Source organism: Erpetoichthys calabaricus, chromosome 2 (assembly GCF_900747795.2).
Source record: "Erpetoichthys calabaricus chromosome 2, fErpCal1.3, whole genome shotgun sequence".
Classification (NCBI taxonomy): Eukaryota; Metazoa; Chordata; class Cladistia; order Polypteriformes; family Polypteridae; genus Erpetoichthys; species Erpetoichthys calabaricus.
Window position 1 is genome coordinate 282,762,083 of NC_041395.2, and position 14,309 is coordinate 282,776,391.

At 42.1% G+C, this 14,309-nt stretch overlaps 1 protein-coding gene across 1 annotated transcript; it reads right to left on the reverse strand.

Moving 5' to 3' along the window:
• Positions 1-2,304: 2,304 nt before the first annotated feature.
• Positions 2,305-3,637, reverse strand: marveld1 (MARVEL domain containing 1). The gene has a single exon (XM_028795640.2). The coding sequence runs from the start codon at positions 3,264-3,266 to the stop codon at positions 2,766-2,768; it is 501 nt and encodes a 166-aa protein (XP_028651473.1). The 5' UTR covers positions 3,267-3,637; the 3' UTR covers positions 2,305-2,765.
• Between the last annotated feature and the right edge of the window lie 10,672 nt (positions 3,638-14,309).

The window sequence follows — 14,309 nt, forward strand, 5'->3', positions numbered from 1 at the left end:
AAAGCTACAAACTATAACTGTTTAATCTAGTACAGAAGTGTAACCAGGCATCAATATTTTGTCTGTTCTGTATGCTGTACTTCCTTTTTGGCAGGGTATAGTTCATACACATTAATCATAATCATAATAATAATAATAAAATACTTAGGTCACACAAAAAATAACACCTGAAACTGGCACAGTAGAAATGCTATCTACTGTATAACTTTAAGGAGTTCAGACGTCCAGTCTTTAGCTCCGTCTAGTAGAAATGATGGCTGTAAGCATTCCAGGCAGCCAGCTGTGTTTTCCTGGATTAAAGGAAGCTTCTTTATCTCTGGCCTTCCTCCTGTTTAATGGGAAATCTTTACAAACTTGAAACAAAAATAAACCTCCATTTGTGATGTAACAGCACAGTTTAAACCAACTTCCTAAACTGCCTCACAATCCACTATAATGCTTTTAACTGGTGAGGAGGTCATAAGCTAAACACAAATATTACCCAAAGGTTATTTGTATTTTTCTGCTTCAATAAGATTGCATACCTTGATTTTTTAGTATTATCTGTTCAAGCAGCCATGCATTATTAGAACCAAATATTACACTTCTCCAGTCCTCCACCGAAACAGATTTCCTTTCACTCATCATTTTTAAATCAAAGTCAATCTTCCATGTTTTTATAATTAAGTTATTCTGGTCAATGTTGCTGATCCCAGCTGTAACCTTATCTCATGTTTTATCCTTCTTTACTCTGGTAAACATAAATGACTCCCACTCTCCATTAATTAGATTTTTGCGGTCCACTTGTCAGTGGGATTCCTGTCCAAAGCAATGACAGATTACTTCAGACATAGAAGGAGCTGCCGAAGGGCTGTGGCAGAGTGCATCTACAGAAGGAAAAAAGGTGAAGATCATCCCCATTATGTAAAAAAAGGGTTAGAAACTGAGCGTTCTGGCAGTGCAGCCATCATCAGGGCAGCCTTCGTTCCTCTTCTTTTTTTTCTCTTTCCTTATTTTTTTCTTTTTGCTGATAGACACTGTAATAGCTTTCAGTTAGGTTTGCATAGTAATTTTGGAATACTTCTACATTTTGATAGTTGTTTACCGTACACGTGTGTTTAACAGTATACTAAAGAATGAGAGTTGAATTGGGACTATAGCTACTTTTCAATTCCATAAATTAAGTGAAATAATTACACGTTAATATTTAACCTAAAAGATCTATCTTTGCAGAAATCAGGCCAGTTTGGAGTCCCCGGGCCGTGCCAGGGAGCATCAGGTCGAACCCGAATTCTGGTAAGGCGAGGATGCCACCCGCTGCGCCACCCCGCCATTTATCACTCTTACCAGCTTGATGTTCCATTGTACCAGTTTCGAGGTCACAAATATAATTTCGTGGCCTTTTGTTACAATAAATCACTGCCAAATGTTTCTGCATGAGAGCCGAGTCCATTAAAAGGGTTAACCTCACTAAAAGCTCCCATTACGGTAAACTTTTCAAGGCAGGCAGCACTGACCGTGACGGGTTCCGGCGTACACGGACACGCCGAATTGAGCAGATTCCGCCCCGAAGTGTTCCGATTTGTCAAACTGTCTTCCTTTAAGGCGGAGCTTTCGAGTTGGCTGACTGGCCAGCACTGCATTCATGGCGATTTATCGCACCTTATACAACAATCCTGGGGTTGCAGAGTCCGACCGCAAAAGAAGGCTTCAAGCCTTCAGGAAAACCGAATGTGACGTACTAGAGTTTAATTGACACTTCTAAAAATGAAATCCAGAAGATGGCATTTTAACGGTGCAGACTTTGGAATTAAGCTGTTGATAGTTTAGTCGGGAAAACACGTTGACTAGTAACGCATTCGAAATGAAAAGTGAAAGCCGCAGTAGACAGCGGTGAGGTGGAATGTATTGAGGCAGTCAACAATTCGGTGTTTCCCAATCAGGATGTGCCGTTATAAAAAGGATCCCGTGATCATCGAAACAGACAAAAAATACAATCAAGCAAATAATTAAATGTTGAAACGTCCATACACACATACATCCATTCTAACACCAATTCGGGGTTGCGTGGGGCCGCAGTTCATTGGGATTGCATTCGTGAAAGGCAGATACCAAAACTGGACGGGACGCCAGACCATCGTTCGGAGCGAATGCGCTGAGAGCGGCCAACTTGCCACATCCTTAAGGACGGGGAAAGAAACCCAAGCAAATCCAGAAAGAACGGCCACGTAAAACGTGACAACGGCAAAACCTCCAGAAAGTAGAAACAATTAGCTTGTCCGGCCTACACAACCACACAAGTTTGTTTTTGTTTTTTTATTTCTCCGTTTTGTTAGATCTATAAAGTACTTTTATTTACAATTCGCAACTCCAACCAGATTAATCAAAACTCGTGGACATATCAATGAGAGCCATTGTAAACATCTCTTGGGTACTTGATATTTGGTTCAAAAGTAAAGACAACTGATCCAATACTTTACAAGTTCATCTTACACATGAATAAATGTCCCAGATACACATAAAACATAAAAGGATGACCTGGTGTCTAGTTAAGCTATTACAATGGTTCTTTTATACTTAACAGTTTTAACCGAACTATTTCTAAGAGCGTGTGGCAACTTACAAATCTACTTAAGCGTAGTTTGCATCCTTCACCGAACCATCTGAAAATTAAAAAAGGCAAAACTCGGTGCACATTTACCAGCCGAGCAAAGCGGAGCGTCTCATTGTAGTGCCCTCCCCCTGCTCGTTTCAGTTCTTCTTTCCACGTTCCTTCAGGCCGTTACCTAAATAACAGTGTTGTTCCCTTTGCACTTTCTGTAAGTGTTGTAAACGGCCGTGATGAGATACGCCACTGCGCTGAGTCCAGCAAAGACTGAGGCGATGAGGTACACCTTATAGAGACAGGAGTGCTTGTACCGCTGCAGGGTGCAGTAGTTCATCTTCTCCGTTTTGTAGATCATGATGCCCAGCGACACGGAGTATAGCACGGTGGCCAGCAGGTCGTGTACGGCATTGCTCAACAACCATCTGTCCCCACCCAAGAAAAACACAAGATTCTGCTTGTCCAGAAGCGTGATGATGTAAATCGCCAATGTTAGGAGCCAGAAGACCACTGCCACAAAAAGCACGAAGTGGATGGAGCCATCATATTTGTTGGTCGCGATGGTTATCCAAAGGCCGGCTCCCAGAGCGATCTGTAAGATCCGCAGAATGCCTACGAAGCTTTTTGCAAAGTCTTTGTTAGCACTCAACCTGGTGCTCCTCACCTCCGGCGGAGGGGGCATATTCCGATCTTCCTATCCACACGGTGGGGAGGAAGTGGGAAAATGAAGATGAGCAGAGAGCTCCCTGTTCACTTTTTTGCACCGTACAAACAAAAAAGACGTAGATCAACCGCCGGCAGGACAACTTGGAGAAAAGCGGTGAAGTGCAACTTGTTGCTCTTGGATTCGTACGAGTCTTTTAAATATAAATCCCTCACCTCCTCCCTTTCCCGAACCGTTTCTCGTTCACTCTCGCTCTCACTCTCTCTCTCTCTCTGTACCGCTTCGGAAGGGGTGGCCCTCTTCGGGGAGGAGGGATGACAGAGGAGATTTAGAGAATACCGCTTCCTGCCCCTTTTCCAGCGTTCATGCTCTGCCGGTGCATTGCAAAGCGATGGGGTGGGGGTGTCGTTGTGGGGCACTATCAGTTTTTCGGGGACTTTAGTTTCACGTGGAACAGGTCCCATTTCAGTTTAAAACTCACGCCTGTTTCTCAGGCTGACATGTCTATTTAAATGGTCACGTCCGCAGATTTCGCCACACCTAGAACCCCGCAGCAAAGCGCTGACACCGGATTGTTTGTTTTCCCTCCACTTACACTTACAGCCTGGGTGGTCATTTTTGAAGATACCGATCAGTTCTGCACGCTGACGCTTCACTTACTGGGTGACGCATGGAGCTATTTGAGTTCGAGCCTTGATTGGCGTGGCTACCGAGCGGGGCCCGCTTTACTTTCCCAAACCTAAAATCCAACGGCAGATTAATCAGCAAATCTGTAGTGTCCAGTGATGAACTGACACTACTGTACATAGACCTTGGGAGGAAACGAGATAGAGGGTCAGTTCGTTTGGGATGTCAGTTGGTTTTGAATGTACAGGTTACAGCTTTTATTAATGGGAGTAAAGAGAAAAGCCAAGCAAAATGACACCTTTTATTGGCTAACTAAAAAGATTACAATATGCAAGCTTTCGAGGCAACTCAGGCCCCTTCTTCAGGCAAGATGTAATGAACTCCAGCGATAGGTTTGATTTCAGGTCCGGCTACTCTTGGTATGCTTTATACTAGAGTTGGCTCCCGGCTCCTGGGCTAATCCATTCGTGTCCTGGATCAAGAAATGGACGGGTGGATCTAGCAACTATCTAATCAGTTTTTACAATAGGCTACAGCAGCAGGAGAGACACACTGAAGCCTCAGGCTCATTCAGTGACCTAAGAAGCTCTGAGACCCGTAAGATGACGCCCCTGTCGACAGCATTCTCTTTAGACCCCGCCCACTCAACGCCCGCCCATCCCCGAGTTAGACGGGAAATACCACTGGACTGGTCGCCAGTCCGTCAAAGGGCACCTTCAGGCAAATTTACCACAACTGGTAAAATAACAGTCAACACTCGCCAGTTAACACATTCACCTTTAAGATGGAGGAAAAATTAACGCAGACACAGTTAGATAGATAGATAGAGTGGTGTGGTGGTTCTGAGGCTAAGGATCTGCGCTGGTATCCCGAAGGTTGCCGGTTCGAATCCCCGTCACTGCCTTAAGAGATCCTACTCTGCTGGGCCCTTGAGCAAGGCCCTTAACCTGTAATTGCTCCAGGGGGCACTGTACAATGGTTGACCCTGCGCTCTGACCCCAAGGGGTATGCAAAAAAAACTAACAAACACTGTTGTAAGTCGCTCTGGATAAGAGCGTCTGCTAAATGATGAAAAGATAGATAGATAAAGTATTTTATTTGATAACATGGGAAATTTGGCTTTTTACAGAAGCATAATAAATAAATAAATATATATTATGACAAACAACAAACATCTTTTCAAATACACATCATAAATACTAAAAAGAAAGAAAACTTCTAACTTGGCTGAAGATTAAAAGGGCAGTGATAGTCATAGTGAGCCATTATAAAGATAAATAAAAGAGTCCCACTAGCGTTTCTTGACGCACTTTTGCTTCATAAATCATGAGCTGAAAGTTATAAATGTTAGTGTGTCACAGAGAGGATGTGCAGCACTGTTCATAAAGGTCTCAGTTTTGTTTTGCGTCCCATAACTGAGCCTGTGTTTTTAATTAGCTTGTTGATTTGGTGGGCTACTCTTGAAGTGATGATACCAGCCCAGTACACCACAGCATAGAGAAGTGCTCTGACCATCAGAGAGTTGTAGAACAAGTAAAGATATCACTACCCATATTAAACGAAGATTGCTCTGCCCTTTCTTTTATAGCTCCAATGCGTTATAAAGCCAGTCGAGCCTGTCACTGACGTGGACCCCCAAGTACTTGTAGCAGTGCACCACCTCCACATCCACTACCTGAATAGCTACTGGCTGGAGGGGCTTTTTAGTGCGGTAAAAGTCATTGACTAGTTCCTTGCTATTTGCTAATGTAAACTTACAGAGAATTCATTCTTCATCAAGGAACAAACTTCTCCACCTGACCCCTGCACTCTTGTCTCATCCCCCTCATCAAAACACCCCATAAGTGCAGAATCATCAGAGAATTTCTGCAAGTGACATGACCTGGTGTTATATTTATAGTTGGAGGACAGGACTGTTCCTTATTGTGCTCCAGTATTTCTCACATCCGTATCAGAAACACAAGTCCTTGAGTCTCACAAACTGCATTCTGCCCGACAGACAGTCCATTATCCAAGACACCATAGGCCAGGGGTCTCCAACTCCAGTCCTGGAGAGCTACTGTGACTGCAGGTTTTCATTCTAACGCTTTTCTTAATTAGTGACCAGATTTTGCTGCTAATTAACTCTTTGCCTTCATTTTAATTGATGCACAACTTATGACTCGCCCCCCCCCCCCCCCCTTAATTATTTCTTTTTTCTTTAATTAGCAACCAAACAATATTAAGGCACAAAATGTACCAACATGTAAAGAACCACCTGCGTCCATCACACAATAAATGAAAATAAAGAAAGGTGAAGGTCTCAGTAATGTTGATCTGCTGAGGTCCACAAAACATTTTGACAGCGCTCTTAAAAAAGAAAATCAACAGTTTTGGAAATGTCTGCCATGGCAGAATGAGCGCCATGTAATTAAATAACGGGTTTAATTAGCAACGAGAATTGACTTCAGATTAAGAAATTGAATGAAGTGAAGTTGATTGGTCATCACATCAAATTTATGTTTAGGTGCCATTTAAGAAAAAAAAGAATCAATTCAACAGTCCGAGTCTCAAGAAAAGTCAATAAAATAAAGGGAAATAGTTAATGAGCGGCAAAAACTGGTCACTAATTAAGAAAAGGGTTAGAATGAAAACTTGCAGCCACAGTAGCTCTCCGGGACTGGAGTTGGAGACCCCTGCCATAGGCTCACCCACCTGCATATCTCTGCCCTTACCTCTTAACACGGATGGTATGATTGTATTAAAGGTTTAGGAGAAATCAAAACATAATCTTTACAGTACTGCCAGTTTTGTCCAGATGAGAAAAAGCCTTGGACAGCAGATGGATAATTGCATCCTCCATTCCAATCTTTTTTTTTTTAATATTTTTATTAATTTTATTGTAATCATTCATACAAATTGATCAATTTATTCAAAAAATAGGATTGAAAAAACAAGTCGATTCCAATCTTTGGAGAGAGCGTGCAAACTCAACACAGACAGAGAAAGGATGGAGATCTCTTAAACTGCTGCTGAGTTTATTCATGCCTCAATAATAACTACAGACATAAGGATGTAAATGAATGTCCTGAATTGATTTCTGCATGTATGTGCTTATTTATTCATTCATGTATTCCTTTATTAGGACATGAACAATAATCTCAGTTGTGGCAGACGGCCGAGGCCCTTACCCGGCCGGGGTGCCTCTATGTCACAAGGAGCATTTCCGACACATTTCCTCCCCTGAAGTGCTAGAAGGCAGCTCCCCTGGAGTGCGGTGGTACCATGGGTTTGGAGTATGGAAGCTCAACCCTGTTGGGGCCCGTGGCCACCACCAGGGGGCACCTGGAGAGCTACTGAGCCCTTAATACACCCGGAAGTGCTGCCACAACTGGGTCAACGAGCACCTGGAGTACTTCCGGGTGCCTTATAAAATGATCCGACCGCCACTACTTGGACAGCCAAAGTAGACAAAGCTTTCCAGGAGGAGTGTAGGTGGAAGAGAAGAGAAAATCAAAGGACTGTGGTTTATGTACTGTGCTGTGGGTAGCAGGCTAAAGCGCTCCCCAACTGTAAATAAACGTGTCTGCTATGTGACAACTTGGGTCTGCCTGTCTGTGTTGGGTAGGGTGGCTGGTATGCCCCCTGGTGGTCCACACAGTGAACCTGCTCATTAAAAGAACCAATACAAGAATATAACTGAATGGACTAGAGGCTGTCTGTATGATTGGCCAACATTTAGTGTTGCCATCTTAAACCAACACATTCTGGTTCATTCTGAATTAATCCTCAGCTCTGATAATGCAAGTGTTGCTTCCAAAGGAACTGAATCTTTCTTGCAGAACTGAGGGATTTAAATAAACACATTAAAGAAACATTTGCCATTTTTTAACCTGTCTTCTGTGACTCGTCAAGAAGAAAACAAACCTCTGGCTAACTGCTTCCCAGGTAAGTAGCATAGAAGAAGACCTGGCAAGCAGAGAAGCCTAGCATTTAAGGAGCTACAGCAGGAACTATAAATTGTAATTTTCTTTTACAGTGCGATCCTATGTAAGTCACCTGAAGTTCTTGCTCCTAGCTTAGAGGAACAGGAATTGTACTGTTAATGTTTAAGCGATTTGGGATGTGACTGTACAGTTTGTGCATTGTGGTTAGGAGAATGATTAGGACCCCAAAGTGGTGTCAGGGCCATACTTTAGCACAACTCAGTTTGGCACACACTTCAAGTCACTCCATACCCTGGGTGGGCAACCGATGGAAGAACGTTTAAGTGCCATAATGCAATGAGAATGTACAACTCCAGTACTTAAAAAGTTGGGACAGGAAGGAAAATGCTAATAAAAATAAAACAGATGATTTGTAAATTTACTTTGACTTGTATTCAAACCAAAACAGTCTAAAGACAAGGTATTTGATGTTTCACCTAATCCACAGCATTGTCTTTTGAAGATACACATTTATGCTGAAACTGATGCCTAAAGCATGTTTAAAAAAAGCCAGAACAGGGCGTTCAGGATGAATCACAATGTGAAAAGTTAAAATAACAAGGCGGTGTGAAACAAGAGAGGCAATTAAAAGGAGCCTCCAAAAAGGAGCCTCGTCTTTCAGGAACAATGATGGCCCAAGGTTCACCAATTTGCCAACAGATGCATCAGCAAGCAATCCAACACTTTGAGAACAATGTCACCCAAAGACAAAGCCATAGGATTTTGGGTATTTCACCCTCTACATTGCACAATATAATTAAAAGATTCAAGATATCCCGGTTGGGTGTCTGTGCATAAAGGGCAAGGCCGAAAAACCACTTTTGAATGCCCATAATCTCCATTCCCTCGGAGGTCACTATCTTAAAAACTGTCATGTGTCTGTTATGGATATCATGACATGGGCGCAGAGTTACTTTGGTAAACCTTTATCAGTCAACACCATTCAATGCTAAATCCACAGATGCTAATTTAACACTTTACTATGTAAAGCAGGAGGCGTACATCAGCACAGTCGAAAATCACTGCCTGCTTCTCTGGGCTCAGTCTCATCTGACATGGAAAGTAATTTAGGGGAATGGTGTCTTGTGGTCCAACAAGTCAACATTTCAAACAGTTGGAAAAAAAAAACACTTGTGTTCTCCAGGCTAAAGAAGAAAAGAACCATCCAAGCTGGTACCAGTGTGAGGTCCAAAAGCCATGGTATATGGGGGTGTGTCATGCCAATGGCATGGGTAGCTTGCAGATCTCTGGGGGCACCATTAATGCACCATTCATGCAGAAAAATGTGGAACAACATATTCTGCCATCCAGAAGCCAATCTTTTTTAGGGGTGTCCCTGCATTTTCCAACAGGACAACGGCAAACCACATTCTGAGCAGTGCGGGACTGCGTGTTAGCCGAGAGTGTGGGCATCAGATTGGCCTGCCTGCAGTCCTGACCTCTCTCCAATTGAGACACTTTATGAAGTGCAAAATATGGCAATGAAATCCCCATATAATTGGACAGTTGAAGACCCACTTAATGGATGGGTGAGGGAAAATTCCACTTCCTAAATTTAACAAACTTGTTTCTTCGGTGCTCCAATGCTTAATAAGTATCATTAAAAGAAATGGTGATGTTACACAGTGGTAAACACTTGACTGTTCCAGCTTTTTCGGAGCATGTTGCAGTCGTCAGATTTGATTTAAGTGTACATTGCATTTAAAACAAATGATTAAATTCACAAGATGAAACATCAAATAATGTGCTGTTTTCAATATAGTACACGGCAAATACATTTTACAAATCATTTGTTTTTATTAGCATTTTCCGTACCATCCCAACTATTTTGAAATTGAGTTGAAGGCAGTATGGTGTAGTGGTTAAGGCTGTGGACTGTAAACCCTAATGTTGTGCGTTCAGATCCCACCACTCACACCGTGTGAAGTCCTTTGCTCCGATTTAAAACAAAAGAAATGTAACCAATTGTATCTCAAATGTCCTCAGTTGCCTTTGATAAAGGTGTCAACCAAATAATAAGTTAGAGGCCTGCCTTATGTTTATTTTTTTACCTGATCGCTATTTCAAATGTGACATACCAATCACAAGTGCCTGTTACAATTGTTTCATTGGATATGCAAGGAAGGTTGCAAGCTAATTACAATGCAAAAAATAAAAAGGCGTAAGAAAAACACAGAGAGATGATAAAGTGTCTGCGGTGGGTTGGCACCCTGCCCGGGATTGGTTCCTGCCTTGTGCCCTGTGTTGGCTGGGATTGGCTCCAGCAGACCCCCGTGACCCTGTAGTTAGGAATATAGCGGGTTGGAAAATGGATGGATGGATGATAAAGTGTTGGGGCATAGTGAAGGTGAACCTCGTATTTTTGATGACAAAACAAAAAAATCAAGTCTCAGCACAAGATGTCTTTACGGATGGAAGTCAAGATCTAGACTGACTCGAGATGGCAGTGAAACCCCTTAAAAGGAAGCCAGGGCAGAAGAGGTGGGACCAGGGGATTGTGAACCGGACAAGACATCACTGGTGCTGCCGGTCATCCAATTTATTAGGGACAGAGGAGGAGAAGCATTAGGCAACAGCACCAATCCTCGACTCGGGGTGGAATTAGTACTCGATGAGTCCACAAATTGTCTCCTGTAGCAGGGTGAATAATCAGACAAGGCAAATCCAATAATAAATGGGGTGCAAAGTGAGCAAAACCCCATTTAATTTGAACAAAAAGAGAAACTTCAAATTTTTCGCACACTTGTTGGTGGTATACTGACAGGCCAGTTGCCTTTTAAATTGGTCAGTTGCCATTCACAGAGACTCTCTCTTCAGCGAAGTCACGTCCTAATGAGATGCCACCTTCCAGGAATGTCTCCCTTTAATATCAAACAGACCAGAAAGGGCGTCTTCTCAAGGCTGTGATGGAAAAAAGAGACAAGACTGCTAGCAACAGCACCCCCTTTCATCTCGGGGTGGTACCTCATACCTTAGGTGAGCCCAGAAGGCGATCCTCTGGCGCACATGCATTGCACTCTCAAGCGCATGTGTGTGACAAAAGAAACTGAAACACGTTTCTGCTCAACAGCCTTAGCTAAGTGTCAAGAAGACATAAGATAAATAAATCTTCTTTTATTTCCCTTTCAAGGACATACCTCAACAACCACAACATTGAATTATAAATTTTTCCATTAACTTTTCAGCGTGGATTTTTCTTCTAGGGTACTTACAGGTTTAACAACTTACTCAGGCAAACTCAGTTGATGAGTCAGAGAATGAAATGACAACCTTGTGCATTAGTCCAAACTCCATCATTCAAGGAGCTACATCAAATAAAGCCTGTGTGATACGGAAAAGCAGATAGGACCCTAAATCTGTAAAAGAAGGCCAATTGTTAAAAGGATGCAAAAGACTGCCATTCTAGGTCTCAACAAATGTCTGCCATTTCACTGAAATATAAAATCGCTCAAAGGCCAGGGTAGAGCTGCAGAAGCTCTTTGCTGTGTGCACTGAGAAAAAGGAGAAGATGGCAAACCACATCATTACGGCTAATGTGAGGATAGCTCAGAGCTTGATGCATTTTTAGGAGACACGCTGTATGCATCAAAACAGTCAGTTACACCCACACTTGTGGAGCTTCCTGTGGCAGGAAGTGAAAATCAAGAGAGTGTTTGAGTTTGCTGAGCTCTGGGCGGTCTAAATGTAAAGCTCCACCGCTGCGCTTTCATGTTTACTTTTATTTCTATAGCAATACCTGTGGTGTTGAATGTGAAAGAGTGGGGAAGGAGCAGGCTTAATAAAGAGAAAATAACATTTCAGCTACATACAAATAGATGGAAGGGAGTGGAGCTTTGAGATAATTTGGAATTATACACTTGTGCTTATTATATTTTAGATCAAATGGAAAATGTGTATAATAAAATACAATTCTATAGAAGTACATAATGGCACTTAAAAGACAGAAAATGTGATAAATACGATTAATCAGTAATTTACTTACCAGGACCTGTACCCAAACCGGGTAATAGGAAGAATTAGCATCACAAAAGGCATACGGCTGTAAAAATCACACTAAAACTTCTACTGAAGAAGTCTAGTCAATGAAAAATAGCAACCCTGTATAAAACTGGGAGTATCTATGGAAGAAGAAGAAGAAGAAGAAGAAGAAATACTTCATTTCTACAGTCTAAAAACCAAATAAACTTCACTGGGGGGAATGATTGTGAATATGTGAATGGGATTATTTACAAGGAGATGGCATCTCATCTAGGTTTGGCTCCTGCCTTGTGCCCAGTGCTGCCAGGGTAGCCTTTTTTTCATTGGATTATTACAGTGCCCATACAAAGTAGTCACCCTTTGGAAGTTTTCACATTGTGTTGTTACACAACTTTGAATCAAGGAGGATTTATTTTGTGTTTTCTGACACTGATCATCAGAAAAAAGAAACTATTTCATGTCAAAGTGAAACAGACTTCTGCAAAGTGATCCAAATTAACTTTTCAGATTTACATTTTACCATCAAGATCAAAGGAATGGCTGCGAGTTACAGAGCAGTTCTGGATGAGATACTGGTTCATCTCGAAGCACACTCACTCACCTGAGCTAGGAGGAGGGATTACTGTTCAGAAATTAAGAGGGGACATGACTGAAGTGTTTAAAATTATGAAAGGAGTTATTAAAGTGGGTCCCACTTGTTACTTTAAAACCAATTCTGCAACAAGAGCACAGGGGCACAGTTGGAAACTTGTGAAAGGCAGATTTTACACAAATGTTGCAAGGTTTTTCTTCATGCAAAGAACCATAGAAACGTAAGATCAATTGTCAAGTTGTGTAGATAGAACTTTAGGGATCTTCATATCTCAACTGGATTTTATTTTGGATCATCTAGGTGAATAGGATGGAGGAACTTGTTGGGCCAAATGGCCTGCTCTCATCACAGTTTTTCTAACGTTCTAATGCTCAAATATAAAACACTAAATAATTGACTGCATAAGGTGAGTATTTAGTAGATGGACCTTTGACAGCTATGACAGCCTTGAATCTGTATGCTCAGATCTCTATCAGTTTTGTTCATCCGTACACAGCAGGTTTTTCCCCCCATTCTTCTTTGTAAAACTGCTCAAACTCTGCCAGGTGGCATGAGGAGCCACAAATTCTCTATTGGATTGACATGTGGACTCGGACTCGGCCACTCCAGAACATTAACAGCCATTACTGTGTAACTTTGGCTTAATGCTTGGATTTGTTGTCTTGCTGGAAAACAAACCTTCTCCCAAGGTACAGGTTTCCTGCAGACAGTATCAGGTTTTCCTCCATGATTTCAGTGTATTTTGCTGTGTATTATTATTTTACCATCATAAGATTTCCAGGGCTTGCTGAAGAGATGCATCCCAACAGCATGAATTTGCCACCACGATGCTTCACAGAAGTGATGGTGTGATTTTGTAATGCGAGTTTAGTTTGATAGCCAAAAACCTCAATTTTGCTTTCATCAGACCACAGAGACTTCTTCCATATGATACCAGTTTCCCCCATGTCCCTTCTGGTAAACTCTAACTGACATATCATATGTGTCTCTTTGCCACTCTCCTATAAAGTAGTGACTGATGATTCACACCACACAACAGTTATTGTCTGACAATGTCTCCTGTCTCAGCCAGTGTAGGTTGTAACTCCTATCGGGTTCTCATTGGTCTCTTGGTGACCTCCCTCACTAGTCTTTCTCTTGCACAATCACTCATTTTTTGTGGACATCCTGCTCTAAACAGATTTCCAGTTGTGCCATACTCTTCCCATTTCTAAATGAGTGATTCAGCTGGACTTAGATGTTTTCTTGTCTCAATCCCCTGACTTTTCAGTCACCTTTTCACAGAGACATGTGGAACATTCTTTTGTCTTCATGGTGTAGGTTAGGCCACCATAGTGACCCATCATAATCTGAACTTTCCTCATGAAGGTACATTTATACTTCAGACAAGTGAAACCCCAGACAGGTGAACTCCATTGAACGAATGATGCGACTTTTAACACCAATTGGCTGCACCAGTGGTGATTTAGGTGTGTCGTATTAAAAGGGGAAGGAATACGTATGCGATCGATTATTTTCTGTTTTATAATTCTAATTGATTTAGACCACTTTGCAGAGATTTGTTTTTACTTTGACATTAAAAAGTTATTTTTATATTGAACAGTTGAGAAAAAAAAAACAAATTAAATTCACTGTGATTCAATGTTGTATAAGAAAAAAATGTAAAAGTTCCAAGGGAGTGAATACTTTTTATAGGCCCTGTAAGCTCATAAAATGGATAAATGATCTGCTGTCAGTCAAGATTAGTGTACGTGTTGTGGCTGACAGCCGGGGTCCTTGCCCAGCCGGGACACCTCTCTCTTGTATGGACTTGGGGAGCAAGCCTGGTCAGGACAGTACCTTCCCCGGAACGCTAGATGGCGGCCCCCCTGGGTAGCAGCGGTGCCTAGGGCTTCATGG